The 17,222-nt window shown below is 33.3% G+C and overlaps 2 protein-coding genes across 7 annotated transcripts; one reads left to right on the top strand and one right to left on the bottom strand.

Moving 5' to 3' along the window:
• On the bottom strand, positions 1 to 16,639 carry LOC148302517 (uncharacterized). The gene is made up of 9 exons (XM_088271507.1): positions 16,501 to 16,639; positions 15,896 to 16,073; positions 14,761 to 14,899; positions 13,680 to 14,576; positions 12,847 to 13,054; positions 3,480 to 3,648; positions 2,446 to 2,569; positions 826 to 1,710; positions 1 to 345 (listed from the first exon to the last, which is right to left on the bottom strand). The coding sequence occupies exons 2-9, from the start codon at positions 15,998 to 16,000 to the stop codon at positions 149 to 151; spliced, it is 2,724 nt and encodes a 907-aa protein (XP_088127633.1). The 5' UTR covers positions 16,001 to 16,073; positions 16,501 to 16,639; the 3' UTR covers positions 1 to 148.
• LOC148302518 (uncharacterized) lies at positions 5,773 to 11,340 on the top strand. 6 transcript variants are annotated; one of them, XM_088271458.1, is made up of 7 exons: positions 5,773 to 6,392; positions 6,550 to 6,670; positions 7,029 to 7,203; positions 7,337 to 7,457; positions 8,599 to 9,465; positions 10,381 to 10,509; positions 11,107 to 11,336. In XM_088271458.1, the coding sequence occupies exons 1-7, from the start codon at positions 6,221 to 6,223 to the stop codon at positions 11,187 to 11,189; spliced, it is 1,668 nt and encodes a 555-aa protein (XP_088127584.1). In that variant the 5' UTR covers positions 5,773 to 6,220; the 3' UTR covers positions 11,190 to 11,336. The 6 variants fall into 6 exon arrangements, with proteins under 6 accessions (XP_088127584.1, XP_088127583.1, XP_088127580.1 ...); XM_088271457.1 differs by having other exon boundaries at positions 6,106 to 6,392; positions 7,319 to 7,457; XM_088271454.1 differs by having other exon boundaries at positions 6,107 to 6,392; positions 7,319 to 7,457; positions 10,381 to 10,663; positions 11,107 to 11,332.
• Positions 16,640 to 17,222: the final 583 nt, after the last annotated feature.

Genomic DNA, 17,222 nt, shown 5'->3' with positions numbered 1-17,222 from the left:
TTCATTTGAATGCGTTTGGAATAATTTCGTGTGGAAATCTTAATGGTCCACGTTTTTCCAATAAAATAAAATTGATTTTAAGAATGAGGTTGTCATTGCAGAAAATCTCTATCGATTGCATTTCAATGAATGAAATATACTTGTGCGACTAGGATATAATCGATGTTGACATTTTCTTGTGATGTGTCTTCATATGAACTTTTAGTGATGTGGTTTGCACAAATGCCTGGTCACAAAGTTTACATTTGTAGTTCCTTATATCGAAGTGAATATTCTGGTGTGTTTTGAGGTATTTCTTGGTTTTAAAAGTTTTGTTACACATATCACAAAGGTAGTTTCTAATTTCTGCAATCAAAAATATTACATTACAGTAAAATCTCATTTTAACATTTAACGTTCTTCCACTTTTTACTTTTAAAAATTATATTCCCGTTTCATCTTGTATAAATCTAACTAACCATTTGTTTGTGGGAAAATGTACATTTTTTTTACTCATCACCAACAAAAAAACAGATAAACAACAGGCAATGCTCTTATTATAAATTATATTTTATTTTTGTATCCAAAAGATCAATAACAACCATTATTTGGAGATTGAGTATTCATTATGAAGAATTATTTTACTTAATCATAAATAATTTTCTTCAAATGCTGACAGTATATGTAATTGTGTCTGTACATGGTATGTATAACTTTTGTAATACTTATTTTAATTATCAACTAGTCATGTTCCTGAAAACCCTAACGCACCTCAAAATGAATATGTATATTTTAATAAAGGAATAAATTCAGGCTCGAAATGGAATTGAAATAATCAAAACTCACCACTATGGACATATAAATGTTTGCGTAAATAATTTTGCTTGGAAAAGCGTAGATTGCAATGCGGACATCCAAAATTCTTCTCCTTTAAATGCACTATTCTATTGTGGGTATCAAGTTTGGAGGCAGTGTAGCACTTCTTTTGGCAGACCGGACATATGTGAGGATCTATCCAGATCCCGTGCACGTCCCGAATGTGGTCTTGCCTGTTTCGATTATTGAAGAACCTCTCTTTGCAAGTGGGACAAGAGAACAATTTCATCTTTTTGTGGACTGCTTTGATGTGCTGTGCCATGCTTGATTTCCTGTTAAAAGTATTTCCACACTGAGGGCACGGAAACCTAGCACCGTGCGTGTCTAAGTGCGCGTAGTATGTCTCTTTCAATTCGAATTTCTTTCCGCATACATCGCAAAGATGCCGGTAGAAATGAACACTGAAATGCCTTTGTAGTGTAGTAAAATCATCAAATTGCTCATTGCATAGTGGGCAAATTCTAGATGAAGATTCTAATTTAGGGTGGACATATTTTTCTAATTTACCAACTGCGTATTCATTGAACCATTCTTTTCTTTTACTGTCTTGTTTAGTCACTTTGCTATTTTTTTTCTTTACATTATCTTCCTTTCGAACTATGTTTTCTGTTTTTGATTTTTCTTTTTTTGTACTCGTTTCATCTTCATTCTTTGAGCGAGTTTTTTTATTGCATTTTCGATTGCCATTTTCTTCGCAAGATTTAATAGGTTCGCAATGGGAGTCATCACTTTCAGAATCATTGTAAACTGGTTGGTAATCTAATAAAACATATTCGGTGTTTTCTTCTTCGGGATCAATATCTTCCTTTTTAATAATTGCATCTGTTGAGGTTACTTGCGCTTCCACTGCTTCGTCTAAATTAAAACAAATTATGTATAAATGAGATATTTTGTATGTAAAATATAAAAAAAAAGAGTTATCATAGTGTTTTCATTTGTAAATACTAGACTATCTAAACTCAGGCAAAAATAAAATATTTTTAGGTTTGGTTATAGTTTTGTCAATTTTTATAAAGTAACAAAGCGTAGCATAAACGTCGCACTGCACGCTTGAGTCGGTCTGGTGTAAAATAATATGAATCACATATATTAGAACCGATGCAAGGTTTTGGATTTTTCGCAATCAAGTACGAATCATGTTTCCATTTTGTTCTTACAAAGCAGTATTTTAAATTTGTCTTTCTGAGAGAACATCTTTTTGAAAGACCAAAAAAAACATTTCATTTCAAATAAAGATATTTTTTGTACATTATAAGCCAATAATTAATTTAATTACCATGTTATAATTATTTTTCATAAATTCAAGTAAAATATTTACATAAAATTTCAAAATTGCGATGGCTGAAAAAGTAAAATTTTGAAATTACATAAGACTTTGTTTTGTTGAAAAATGACACAATATAATACAAAAAAAAATATTGATTCTGAAATTTTTAGACATGCATTCAGTAAAAAAGTGCAATATCTGCTATTAAAAAGTTTCACAAAGGGTTTTATTTTACCATAGATTAGTATTTTTTAATTTAATTTTATATTTTAGCACCTAAGTAAAACATTGGGTGTTTGATTAGGCGCAAGTATTGTTCTCACCATGACATTGCATTTTAAGTCTTTTTCTGGCGGCAGCTTCAACTTGTTTCCGGAACGAAACAGCATCTCTCAAGTGGGAAAAACACTTGTCACAAACTTCAGCCTTACCGTGTTCATCCACCAACTAAAAACATATTCAACCATGATAATGTGACATCAAAGATATTTAAAAAATAATTACGTATATCGTAGTACATAAATAAATTATTAAATGAGTAAAATTTATTGGGAGGTCCTTGTAATTTACATAAGATTGAAACCACACATTTCTTTCCCAAAAACTAAATACTCAATAAGGAATATTGGAAATTAACTAATTAAAAAAAAACAAATATAAAGATCCTAAATAATTAACAAATAGGCAGCTTGTGCACTACACGGAATTTTACCATCCGGCATTCCGGTTTTGAAAAATAAAAGCGACTATGACAGTTTAGCGTGATCGAATTTACGCGCAACGTATTCACGTACTGATCAAGAGCACCGATCCGAAGGAAGATGGACAAAAGCACAAGCCAATCATCGTTTTATCACGCTAACTGAAGTGCCGGACGGTAAAATTCCATATAGTGCACAAACGCCCATAATATCATTTGATTTTTCTATTATTAAGGTTTTATAAAATATCAGAACTATATATTTACACTTAAATGTATGTATTCTTAACCTAAAATTTATAAATATTTCAAATATATTAAAATAAAGAAAAATTATTTCATTAATTTACTCAGCAGTCACTTTATAGTGACATCTATTGGTTTTTTTTTATTTTTTATTTACCCTGGAAGATTTTTTATTTAATTAATAGTAAAAGTTAATTTTTTTTAATTAAAAATATTTTGCTTTTACTTTTTCCAATACATTTTAATGAATGGTAAAAAAAAAATATTAAGTAAAAGAATAATAATAAAAGTAGTTCAGTTTCCTTTTATCTATTTTTTTTAATGATCAAATTAATCATAAAAAAGCCTCTCCCTAAAAAAGAGATGTTATGAGTCTTATTTTAACAACTTTTAAAAAAAATTAATAGGTACCTGTATACGGAAGCAAGACAATAACATTTCACTAAAGCTGTTTACTTGTGAACTATTCTCAGAGCAGTTCTTCAGGCAGACGTTGCTGCAGCATATGACGCAAGACCCAGGAGTATGATCACTGTATAACAATATCATGTCATGTTGCGCTTTTGTTTCATCCCTGATACTGTAAAAATAAAACGTATGTGCCTATAACCAGCGGTGGGCTGCAGGGGGCTCGAAGGGGCTCGCGCGAGCTCCTTGTTAAATTTGACTTGGGCCAGCGAGCCGCTTGTCAAATTCTTATCAACAGAAATCAATATTCTCTGATTAAATCAGTAGGTAAATGCAATTTCAGTGGTTGGTTTAAATGTATTATGAAACATAAAACTTCACTTTTGACATCTATGTTAGGTAAATAAATTTACAAAAATATTAAATACTTGATTTGTTGAGTTGAAAAATTTTCTATGATAAAAAAGTCATCATCATTTGATGTGCATATTAAGTACCTATTTTTAATTATTATGTATTTTGGATATTTAAAACAAAATAAAACACCTCCACCCCCCTTCCTTCCTCCTTTGCCCGCGAGCCCCTTCTTAAAAAATTGGCAGCCCACCCCTGCCTATAACTATTTTTGACAATGTAGATTTTAGCAATACACACTCTGAACTGCTTCTATTAACCCTAGATACTATAACTAAACATTTCTGCACCTACTTCCCTGCACCCCGCACCTACTTCCCTGCACCCCGCACCGGCCAGGCTTTGTTTACGGAATAGTGATTTATTGTTAAATGTCTCTTACATTCATTCCTAATAAACCAAACTTAAGTGTCATGTAACCAGTTACTATTTTTATTAAATACTTTTGATCATTTTCACATTTTTAATTGCCTAGTCCGCCTGACGAATGTTTAGTTACTATGTATCTACAAATATAGTTTAGTTATCTAGGGTTAAAGAGAAAAATACTAGTTTCTACAACTCGTCAATATGATGCCAAAAGTTATCTTTCATGGAGACAAAAATATTAGAGAATACTGAGTACAAACGGATCATTTTCGGAAATTCTGAGTACAAACGGATATTTTTTGTACACTTGCGGTTAATTAATTTTAACCATTATTACTTTTTACATATTAAAATAAAGTAAAACTTACGAATCCATTTTAAATTTGGTATTTTGAACTTTTAAATTACAGTATTGCACAAACCCACTGAATTCATTTTATTGGTACAAATTACAAATATTACATTTTAGTTAGGGTTTCATGATACTGAAATACGCTATTTGAGAAATATTCACAATTATATACAAGTGAAGACCACATATAAATAATTTATTTGGTGAATTTAGAGAAAATAAACACGGGCCTGGGAGCTGTCAACGCATACAATAGAATAATAGAGTTGGTGGGTGCTGTCAAACGTCAAACCACCATTAGCGATTTAATTCATCGAATGAAAGTAATCGGTTAATCCATTACCGTTTATTCGATAATGAGTACATAATGGCGAATCGAAGTTATCGAATATTTTAGCGAGAGTTTTTACCTAAAATGTTCTCTCTTGAATTACATGAAATTATATTAAATTTAAATACTAATAGTCAATGCACTCACGAGTCGGTGTAGGTTATAAAACTTTTAAAGTTGAAACCTTAGTAGGGCCATGATAAACGGTGTTGCATAAGCCGTAGTCAAATTTCAGAGCCAGTTGGACGTTAGGTAATTTAAAAACAAATCAATGTTTGTTCGATTTCATAGAGATTTGAATGATTGATGGGATTTTTCTAGGTAAGTTGCAAATAGTATTTAGTTGCTAAATCCCCCGCCCGGTTCATTGTTAAAACTAAATTTATTTTACCCTCCCGAGTTTTTTGTTGTTGTTAGTTCTTCTTATAATACTACGCAGTTGTGTTGATACTTATGGCTGCAATGCAAGGCCTATAATCAGGGGGATGTGTCAAATTATGATTTCATAAAATTCAATTTGGTACATGGAAATGTTTTAATTCGTCTAAAAATAATCTTCTAACATATCAGTGCTTTAGTGCAAAAAAATATAAGACGACACTTCCTAAAAGTTAAGATAAGATAACCTCCATCCCGTATTTTCTGGGATTTGAAATTATCAGGATTCTTTAAAAAAATGTGGTGATAAAAAAATACCAATATTTATGCTTCCATGTATGTAATATATAATCTTTGGCTTACATCTACCGACATAATCTTTGCTACCGACTGCCGGTTTTTTCATGTACATATTTATATTGGCAAAACTGAATGTCACTTTTTTATTTATCCCATCATGGATCTGGTATTTACAACCATGTATTGGGTAAAATCCGGTTATTTAAAAGATCGGCATTTGTGAATCTGCATCACCGTTCACTAAGATCGGATCAATGGGTCTTTCGTTGGACTAAGTAGAATTATCAACGACTTACTTATTGATGAACCCACAAATAAATTCTACATTGTAGTAAATCCATGAATCAGTGAATCGACGAATCTAATTCAGTGAACGAGTCAGCGTTAGTCAACGAGATTCTCAAAAAATTGATCCAGTCACCAAACTGTTGTTTTGTGATCGGGTCAGTCACAAACGAACCGAATGAAATGTTGACTATTTTCCGGGTCTTTTGTGGCTATTCCCAGCTGTTCGTACTTCGTTGTTTTTGATTGTTTATTGTTTTCATTCGGTTCGGCTTCGTTTATTGCTGCCGATGTATATTTTTACCAAGTTTTACAATGATTCACTTGAAAACGTTAATTTTGACTGTTGAAAACTATCCATGTATATGGGATACCTCCAATAATGAATACCGTGACAAGGAAATAAGAGAGCTAGCATGGCTAGAAATATGTCAAATCTGCATTGAAAATTGGGAAACATTAAACGAAGAGGTCCAAATCACTAAATGTAACTATGTACATTGAAATTGTATCATTTGTCTGCTTCCCCAACGAGAATATCTTATATTTAACAAGCTGATGTTTACCAGTTTTTTTCTTTCTTTTCAGTTGGTGTATTTTCTTTTATCAAAATTGTGGCAAATTATGCTGTTTTTATTTTACAGATACGGAGCTGAGAAAAAGGTGGACTAACGTTCGAGATTGTTACATGAGAACATTAAGAAACAAAAAGAAAAGATATATTTATTCAGGATTATTAAGATTCTTGGACAAGGTGATTAAAATGTAAGTAGTAACTTTTTAGTATTTTTACTTCTTACATTGATTATATATTTAAAAAAAACGACCTGTTATTGAATTTAATTATCTTTGTTACATAACACTCCATCAGTACAATGCAGTGCCTTATGCACCATTGTGTGCCGATAAGGGTTAGAAGTAGGAAGGTGTTACATTTCAAAAGTGTGCACTGGTTACTTGCCCAGAATTTTTTAGCATAATTTAGTATAAACTCTTTCAAAGTACAAAACTGTCGGTACAAGGTACAGAGTCTGTGAAAATTCAAGATATTACACCATGATGTACCTCGTAATAGTTTTTTTTAAAAGAGATATGTGTTCTTATCATTGTATTTTTTTTTCAGTAAGAGAAAACAGACAAAAAAAGAAAATGGGGAAGTTTTTGAATTAGAAATGGATGACACTCCCAGTCCTTGTTTGATCTGTTACCGCACTGCAGACTGTCGGAGCTGTGCTGCAAAAATTCCACAACTTGACGGGACCTTTATCGACTTGTTACAGTCTTGTTTCAACATAATGGTGCGTTACTTTTAACTTCACTTGAATTCAAAACGAGTGACATATTTTTTTCTTAATATCATCAATTTAGAGTATGTGATCCAGTTATTAGATATTTGAAGGTCCGATGTATTAGGATCCCATATGTTTGCAGCTGGAGGATGAACACGGTAATGCGCAAGTTTGCGAGAAGTGTGTATCCCGCTTGAAGGACGCGTCATTGTTCCGGAAACAAGTTGAAAGTGTGGCCAGTACTTTCCCACTTATTAAATCTGGTAAGTTTAGTTTAGTTTCTCAGTAATTTATAACTAAAAAAAATCAAAAGAAAAGCCGAGTTTGAGCCCAGGTTGTCAGTAGTAGTTTTAATTTTTTTGTTTGTTAACAGAGCAAATTTATAAAGAAATTAACTTTTTTTTAAACAAGAAAGAAACGATCATAATAATTTAGAAAAAAATGGTATAAATCATTGCTATTTATTTACAATTCCATCTTTTGTGTTTTAGGCCTTTTTTAATGTTCTCTTTTGTTTTTTTTTTTTTTTTATTCATTTAATATATTTACATTTTTATTTATAACATAATAACATTTGAATCATTTATACATATGGAGAACTTTTATATTTCGATTCGCTGTGCCTCTCCATAAAAGAGTCTGTGCTCTTGTGCTTGGAAAGGGACTTACACTCGTGGTTTAATGTTATATAATAAAAGATATAATAGTTTTTTTTTTTTTTTAGATTTAAATGTATAGAGCTTTAATTTTTTTCTCAAGGATTTTTAAATCATCTATTTTTTTTATTTCTTTAGGGAGTTTATTGAAATGTTTGATTGCCAAATATTTGAAGTTTTGCTGAAATTGCTCGGTGTTGCATTTTGGAGTAGAAAAATCGTTTAAGAATCTCGATGATAAATTTTTTGTTAGATTTAAATAGTTGTCACCCTTTAGTATTTGAAAAACTGCGGTTTTTTTATAAATGGATTCTATATTTGGGACTTGAAATTTTTTAAATAATAATTTTGTTGGAAATGTTTTTTTTTCAAGATGACTTTAATTATGGTTTTCTGTACTATTTTCACTGAGTTCAGTATGTTGTTGTATGAGCCTCCCCATGCAATAATGCCATACTGTAGTAGTGAAATTATGTATAACTTTATTAAACATCTTTAGATTACATATTTAACTGTCCTTCCATCAACATCCTCGGTATCAACAGCCCTTCAAATAACATGTTTATGCAACAAAAGATTTATTTATTGGACAATTTATAAAGCGTCATTTTCGTGAGAAATTTACTGTTTCCAAGATACCTTGTCGCTATCTTACACCATAAAATATCATTAAAAGGAATAGATCTTTGCTTCAAATAATTTGTCAGTGCCAAACATATCCTTAATCTCTTTGTTAATTTTTTTTTAGAGAATTGTATAAAGAGATTTCAAACAAACTTCCAGATAGTAAGAGAAATTCCGAAACAAACATATATTCCAAAATTAACACAAGTCTTTATAAAAAAAGAGGAAGTCAGTAAAGAACAAGACAATAACTGTGATGATATAAATAGTCAACCAGCCGACTCTGCGAGTGATGACTCTATTAGTGAGAAAAAAGGTGATATTATAGAAGAAAAAACAGGAATGAAATCACTACCTAAAGTAAAAAACCGGCAACGCGCAAGGTTAGTAGTAAGTAAAAAGAAACAAACTACAAAACAAGAATTGAAGTACAGGAGCACATTGCGTAAAAAGTTCAAGAAAAAGTCTGTATATCCACCGTTGCAAAAGTCAGATAATGAATGTCCGGTGTGTAATGAGGTAATAGGTGACTTCCGAGTTCTCGAAGAACATTACAAGTCTCATTTGAAGAGGTATCTCTGCGAAGACTGCGGGAAAGATTTTAAGACACACTCGGCACTCAGTACGCACAAGCACATCCACAGAGACAGGTTCCCCTGTTCGCAGTGCAACAAGACCTTCGCCCGGCCGGACAGCAGAAGCCAGCACATCAAGGTCTTCCACGACAAGCAGAATATTTACTCCTGTTCCGTGTGCAAGGACAGATTCAACAGCGTGCACCGTAGGCGGGCGCATATGATGGATGTTCATAGAGGGGAGCACATGGAACACCACATATGCTCTTTATGTAATAAGGAATGTTTCACTGCACACAAGCTGGATGTGCACACCAGGCGCGTCCACTTGCAGGAGAAGAATGTGGCTTGTCCAGACTGCGGCAAGCAGTTCTTCAGAAAGGGAGAACTAGGCACCCATATAAAAATTCACGGAGGTGAGGATCAATTACCTAACTGGTCTCTTATTAGAAGCCAACTTGAATACAATATTTATTTAATTAAATGTCCAAAATAAATTTCAAATCAATATTTTTTTAGATTATATTTTGTAGGATTTTTGTTCTATCGTACTTTACTGCCTGCCATATTTTTGTTGTTGCTACCGTCCTCCCTTTTCTGTTCCTTAGTTTCAATAAGGTTTTTTTGTGCACTGTTCAAAACTTCTTTATTTGATTTCTTGAATGTTTTTCGCAGATACTTTGTGGCACATTTTATAAACTTTATAAAATTAAACAACTTTGTTTTAACCACTTTTTTATTATTAGTACACTTTAACCTACCGGTTTCGACAAGAACCTTGTCATCATCGGGGTTTATTAAATCCTAAAACATTAAAAACATTAAAATACTCATAATTAATTACATTCCCTTACCAAAAGTGTGGGGGGAAGTTTTTGGTAAGGGAATGTAATTAATTATGAGTATTTTAATATTTTAGAATTTAATAAATCCTGATGATGACAAGGTTCTTGTCGAAATCGGTAGGTTAAAGTGTACTAATAATAAAAAAGTGGTTAAAACAAAGTAGTTTAATTTTATACAATTTCTTTATTATATTAGAACAAGTTAGCTAAGCAGGAAAAGTCCTGCTTAGCTAACTTGTTCTATCCTTCTTTAGCACTCCTACTTTAACGCATTGACTGGCACACACCTGTCCCACGGTATAAATGTATTTACCATGTGACTATCACAGAAAAGTATGATTTGAAATTGTCCAGGGTTTTAAGTAAAAAATTTCGGAAGTGATTATCAAAATTATAATGAATACAATTTGCTGACCTCTGTTCTTAAAATCATGATTTTTTTATGTGTTTACGTTAAAAAACATGTTGATTGTGGATTTTTTTTAGATGCCAATTACATCTGTGATCTCTGTCAGAAAGCATTCAAAGGTAGATCCCATCTGAGAAGACACTTGGACATTCATTACGACATACGGAAATTCATGTGCCAACTCTGCGGACAGACGTTTGTACAAGGTACTTCTCTTAAAGCACATGTCTATTCCCATCACAAGGATGCCATGGAAACTAAAAGTGTGAAGGCCTCTACAAATAGCCCTAATTTCAACTGTGACACTTATTTATAAAAAAAGATCTGGCATCTCTTTCAACTCTAGGAAGACATAACATGGTATCCACTTTTTAATAGATTTATATTGCACTGCCACTTCGTGATGGAATTGCATTTTTAATTTATTATTAGATTAAAACCAATATTTTTAGCTTTTCCACTTTTTTTTATTTGACCAGCGACCGGGTTTCGTCGTTACCGACATCATCAGACTGGTCAGATGATGTCGGTAACGACGAAACCCGGTCGCTGGTCAAATAAAAAAAGTGGAAAAGCTAAAAATATTGGTATTAATCTAATAATAAATTATAACATGTTATCCAGTGGAAAAGTCAGACAAATTTGTTTGTTTTTTTTAATACAAATTTGCCCAAAAAGCAGGAGAGACATTTACCATTTACGATAAATTGAGTTGTGTGTTCACATAACTTGTATAAAAAAATAATTATGAAGTATTATAAAATAAATGTTTATTGAAATTATAATGTTTTTCATTCATCCAGTGCGCGTAGATTTGATGTACTCTATCAACATGTCGAATGAAGCAATAAATAATGAAATCCTGCAAAGGTCCAATTTAAATTAGTTTTGATCATCCTGTAAAAAATACTAACTAAGCAGGTATCACATTTTCATGCGCTCATTCTCAGATTGTATTGATTTGTGATACCCACATTATATCATTCAAAAAGGATGAATTTTGAACAAATAAACATAGAACATCGAAAAGACTTAAACATATGTTTTTTTTGTATTTTTCTCAGACAATTTGGAGATAAAGCATGCCAATATTTTTTTATGTCATTTGGATGAATTTTTGTTTGATAATACAGAAGTGGGAGAGTGGAAATCCCAGGAAAGATGTCACTTTCTGGATCGGGATAACTTCACATTGATGATCGGAACTGAATAGAAGGCAAGCTATTTGTCAAAACCTGGTGGAAAAATAGTATCTAATGAATGTAATAAATGTCAAAATTTGTATTTTAATTTGATAAAGTTCATTATTTTGAAGAACTTGGTTATTACAAGTAAAAGATATTTTATGGGATGATAAATTTTACCCATTGCGTAAGTACTCAAAATTGGCATCTCAGGTGCCCAGGCAATTCCAAAATGAATTGAAAATAGATTTATTTATTTCAGTTAATCTGGGTTTTTGTGATGTATTTTTGTGCAGACAAGCCTTTATAATAGGGGCTTTGAAAAAAAAAGCAATTTGTCCGCCTCCATGATGTAATGGTTAGCGTGTTTAGCTACCGTACAAGAGGTCCCGGGTTCGATTCCCAAGGGGGAGTGAAAATAAATATTAGTGATTTTACACTCCAATATTTATTAAATATTATATTATATTACTCGAGATTGGTCCCTGAAGCGCAAGAGTGATCACCTTGCCTTCATGAAAGTAACAATCAAGATAACACTTCGTTAATACAACGCAGTGCACCATTGATTGCAGATAAGGGTTAGAATAATTTTTCAAATCTTCCTTTAAATTAATACACGTATACAAGTCTCTATTTAAAAATTGGAATTTTATATTCCAGCTTTGAAAAAAATATTTTATTATATTTTCAATATTGTTAATATTAAAAGCATTTACTTTGTGGTTAGTCATTTTTACTTTTATATTTTTGTTACGGCGCAGTAATTCTAGCAACTTGAACTATGACTCCAAGCGCCCGCTACGAGCAGGGGGGGGTGCGGGGGATGTTTACGTTATACCTTATGAGATGGATGCAGGGGAGACTGCACACACTTGTTATTGTACTGTCATGGCGACCTGTTGAATAAACTGATTGCATCCTAATTACGAGTTATTATTATCGATACCCGAGCCCCGTAATATTTTGTTACAAAAATGTTGGTAATATTAGTATATAACCACGCACCGAGATTTTTATGTCTAACCGTTTGGAGACGTACCTGTCTCTTTGTCAGGACAATCGCTACAACAGCATGCAAACAGCACTACACGTCACCACCACAGCACTATTCACACACTTACAACTACACAAAATATTTATCACAAAGATTTTATTAATCCCGTGTTATTTCAAATCCTTTTATCTCAGCCTTGGCTTTGTTTGGAGGATGAACGTAAAAATAAATGATGATTATTATATGGTTCTCTATACGTTGATCAATATTCGGTTGGCGGTCATAGGAAAAAATCATAATCCATGTTTAATTTATTTATTTATTTACAGGTAAAAAAATTCAGGTTTCAGTTGCAGTTAGACATATTTTTAGGGGCTTTGGAACCTTTGCTTTCCACGGCACTCTTGTGATGTGACCTCATGTGCACATTGAGAGAGGTACTTTGTACAAACGCCTGTCCGCACACTTGGCACATAAATTTCCGCACATTATAATGAATGTCCAAGTGTCTCTTTAGATTGGTTCGGCGCTTGAATATTTTCTGACAGATGTCACATATGTATTTGGCATCTAAAAAAATATATATAGATTGGAAGCATTTGAGGAGTGGTGTTGGAGAAGGATGAAATGAGTTTTCTAGACAGAAAAAATGACAACTGAAGATGGTCTAAAAAGAATGAATGAAAAAACTTTATTCATAAGAAATAGAAGGACATATCATTCGATCAATGCCAAAATTTAAAAAAATAAAATTGAAGTTTAAAATTTCTATTATTATCCTATTTGTATTCGTACTAAGGTCCAATTCAGATAGCTTTATTACTATTTCATGAAAGTAAATAGATTTTAACCATTACTAATAGAAACTTACCGTCACATATTTTATAAAACCATTTCATAGCTTATAAATATTATAGTGAAAAATCACTTGATATTTATTTCAAACCTCCTGGGAATCAAACCCGGGACCTCCAACATGGTATCCTAACATACTTAGAACCACACTACAAAGGCAAACAAAAGAATACTTTTATTTTAAGAATATAAAAACGGTGTACAGTGACATCTATATTTTATTTGTGAAGTAGCAACTAATTATAGTTCCCCAACAGACTGTACCACTTATGGAGTTTTTATACATTAGATATAGATGGCTCTACAATCAATCACAACTAAGATATTTACAAATGCTTACCCCCATGAGTTTTTATATGGGTGCCTAGTTCTCCTTTTCTGAAGAACCGCTTACCACAGTCCGGACAAGCCACATTCTTCTCTTGCAAGTGGATGCGCCTGGTGTGAACATCCAGCTTGTGTGCAGTAAAACATTCCTTGTTACATAAAGAGCATATGTGGTGCTCCATGTGCTCCCCTCTATGAACATCCATCATATGAGCTCGCCTGCGGTGCACGCTGTTGAATCTCTCCTTGCACACGGAACAAGAGTAGATATTCATCTTCTTGTGGAATACCTGAATGTGCTGGTGTCTGCTATGCGGTCGAGCGAAGGTCCTGTTGCAAAGCGAGCAGGGAAACGGACCCTTGTGGGTGTACCTATGAACACAGAGCATCTCATTCGTCTTAAAATCCCTTCCGCAGTGTTCACAGAGGAATCTCTTCAAATGAGACTTGTAGTGATCTTCTAGATTGCCGAAATCATCTATTTTTTCACTACATACCGGACACTCTTTAGCTGACTTTTGCAATGGGGGATGTACAGATTTTTCTTGGTACTTTTTAAAAAACATGTGATGGTAGCCCAATTCTTGTTTAGTGAGTTCTTTGTTTTTTCTCACTACCCCAGGTTTCCGTTTTTCTCTTACTTTAGCTAGGAATTTTTCTGTTTTATCTTCAATATTAATATCTTTTTCATTGTTAAACATATCATTATCTATTGGCTTATTTATATCACTGAAAGAATCACTGTATGGGGAGAACTCTGGTTTATTGGCCATGTCATCATGGCTTCCATCATGGTCTACATTGGATTCCCTTTTAATTACAGGGATATGCGTCAACTTTGGAATAGATGTTAATTTTGGAATGCATCTTAGTATTTGGAAGTTTTTTTGTGCGCTTTTTATTAAATTATCTAAACAAATATGAAAAAAGCAATTGATTATATGGTTAATATAAGCAAATATAAAGAAGATAATACAATTTTAAAGTAAGCTGGGTAAATACCACTAATTACTAATCATAAAGTATTTTTGGCCATTTATTGTCATTGTTTGAGTTGAGATATGAAAAAAGATGTAAATAACATACAAACTTACCGGGTTTAATTTGCGGGTATCTACTGGCCACACTTTCTACTTGTTTCCGGAACAAGGAAGCGTCTCTCAAGTTAGACACACAATTCTCACAAACTTGGGCATTGCCATGCTCATCCACCAGCTGCAAATATATGGAATCCTAGAATGTAATCCTAGCTGCAAATATGTGGAACCCTAGACACATTGTATCTACAAATACCTACTTTTAAAATACTATTGTAACACCTACTTCAAATGTATGGCAGGATTATAAAGAGAACACTTCTATTTCTAACCCTTATCCACACCCATTGGTGCGTAGGGCACTGCATCATATGAACGCAGTGTTATCTTGATCGATACTTTACATGAAGGCAAGGTGATCAATCCTGGGCTTCAGGGACCAGTCCAGGGTTAATATGTATTAAATAAATATTAGAGTGTAAAATTACTAATATTTATTTTCACCCTCCCCCCCTGGGAATTGAACCCGGAACCTCCAGAACGGTAGCTAAACACACTAACCATTACACCACGGAGGGAGACACTAACTAGCAATAACACTAACTAACCATCACGCCGCTTCCGCAGGGGTAGGCAGAGAGAATATACCACCACACAAATGTCTTTGGACACAATCTTCGCTTCTTCCACATTCATACATCTTCTCATACATACCTGTTGACTACTTCGATTCCTGACCTGACCCTGCGGGGAAGTGGCGTGATGGTTAGTTTAGTTTAGTTTTTTTTAGCAAGCGGGAAAATATAAATATTGCACAACATAATTTATTCTACTTGTTTTTAACACGTTGACTGCCACGGCAATTTTCAGAATTCCGGTCGCAAAAGCCGATTCTTTAAAAATATTCTTTTACTTCTTGATTTAAAATTTAAAAAAATATAATTATATTTTCTGTTCATGTAAGCCAGCATTGATTTTTTGTTCTCTTTCCATGCGCCATCTACCCATATTAGCACTGATATACTAGGAACTAGATGGTAGCTTCAGGAATATGGCAAGTAAACACAGTACGAGATAACTCCTAGTCGGCGTCCTAGCAAAGAACGTAATCTACGAGTTGTCTCGTAGTTGGCAGTGTTAATTCAGACATTCACAATGAGCTTAGTGACATAGTTCACAGTACAACTCTCACCGTTATGTTGAAACAAGACTTTAACAAGTCAGTAAAGCTGCCGTTGAGTTGCGGGATTTCCTTGGCGCAGTTCCAGTGGCATTCTGCAGTACTGCAACATATCATACAGGGACTTGGAGTGCCATCCACTTTCAATTCTAAAACTTTTTAATTTTTTTGTTTCATTTCTCTTTTATAACTGAAAGAAATATAAATATTAACACAGAATAGTCAAATAAATAAAAAAAAACGCGCTTAGAGTGTCAGAAATAAAGACTCTAAGAAGCTTATCAGGCAAGAGTCTACGAGACAGAATAAGGAACGCCAGGATAAGGGAAATATGCGAGATCAAAGATGTTGTTAGGTGGGGAAGGCAACGAAGGAGACAATAGTATGCGCATGTGAAGAGAATGGAACCATCCAGACTCCCTTACATTGCACTGTACAGCCAACCCCAAGGTATACGACTCCCTGGCAGACCACCAAAGAGATGGATGGACAGCTGGGAATTGATATCGCAGGAGGCTAATCCCTCTTAAAAACAGTCCACAAGGCCTAAATCAAGAAAAAGAAGAAAGCAGAACAGACCCAAAAGCAAGGAGAGCATAAACGCAAAGAATACTTACATTTTCTTGGTAATCACCTTGTCCAGGAATTTGAACATAGCTGAATAACAATACCTTTTTTTATTTTTTACATCAGACTTTGAAGAGTCAGTAGATTTTCTTAATTCTCTCACGTAGGCAGTTCGGGCGCTGTTCCATCTTTTTCTTAATTCCGTATCTGCAGAATAAAAAAGGGTATTTTTTTACAAATTATTTCAGATTATTTTTTTTCTTAATATAAATAAAATATATTAAAATACAGCAACACCAAACTGATTTTTAACAGAGAAATTCATCATTATAATACAGGACCATAACAGAGTACATGTGGGACCGATAAACACAAGTAATAGAATAAAATAACCACTATGTAGTTTTTTCCATATGAATATTATTTGACCAGCTGGTCAAATAAAATTCACGTGGAAAAAACTAATAATAATAATAATAAAACCCTTATCCACACCCCAATGGTGCATAGGGCACTGCGTCATATAAACGCAGAGTTATCTTGATCGTTTACACATGAAGGAAAGGTGGTCAGCCCTCCGCTTCAGGTACCAGTCCAGTGTAATATTGAATAAATATTAGAGAGAGAAAATCACTTATATTTATTAAACCCCCCTGGGAATCGAACCCGGGACCTCCAGAACGGTAGCCGAGCGTGCTGACCATTACACTACGGAGGCGGAAAAAACTACATACATAGTTGTTATTTTATTTTATAAAATGCAGTTGCACCC

This window comes from Brachycentrus maculatus, unplaced genomic scaffold, assembly GCF_059751285.1.
Source record: "Brachycentrus maculatus isolate JH-2025_06_01 unplaced genomic scaffold, ASM5975128v1 h1tg000442l, whole genome shotgun sequence".
NCBI lineage: Eukaryota > Metazoa > Arthropoda > Insecta > Trichoptera > Brachycentridae > Brachycentrus > Brachycentrus maculatus.
Note: the sequence above shows the minus strand (reverse complement) of the source record. Positions and strands in the feature narration are given on the sequence as shown.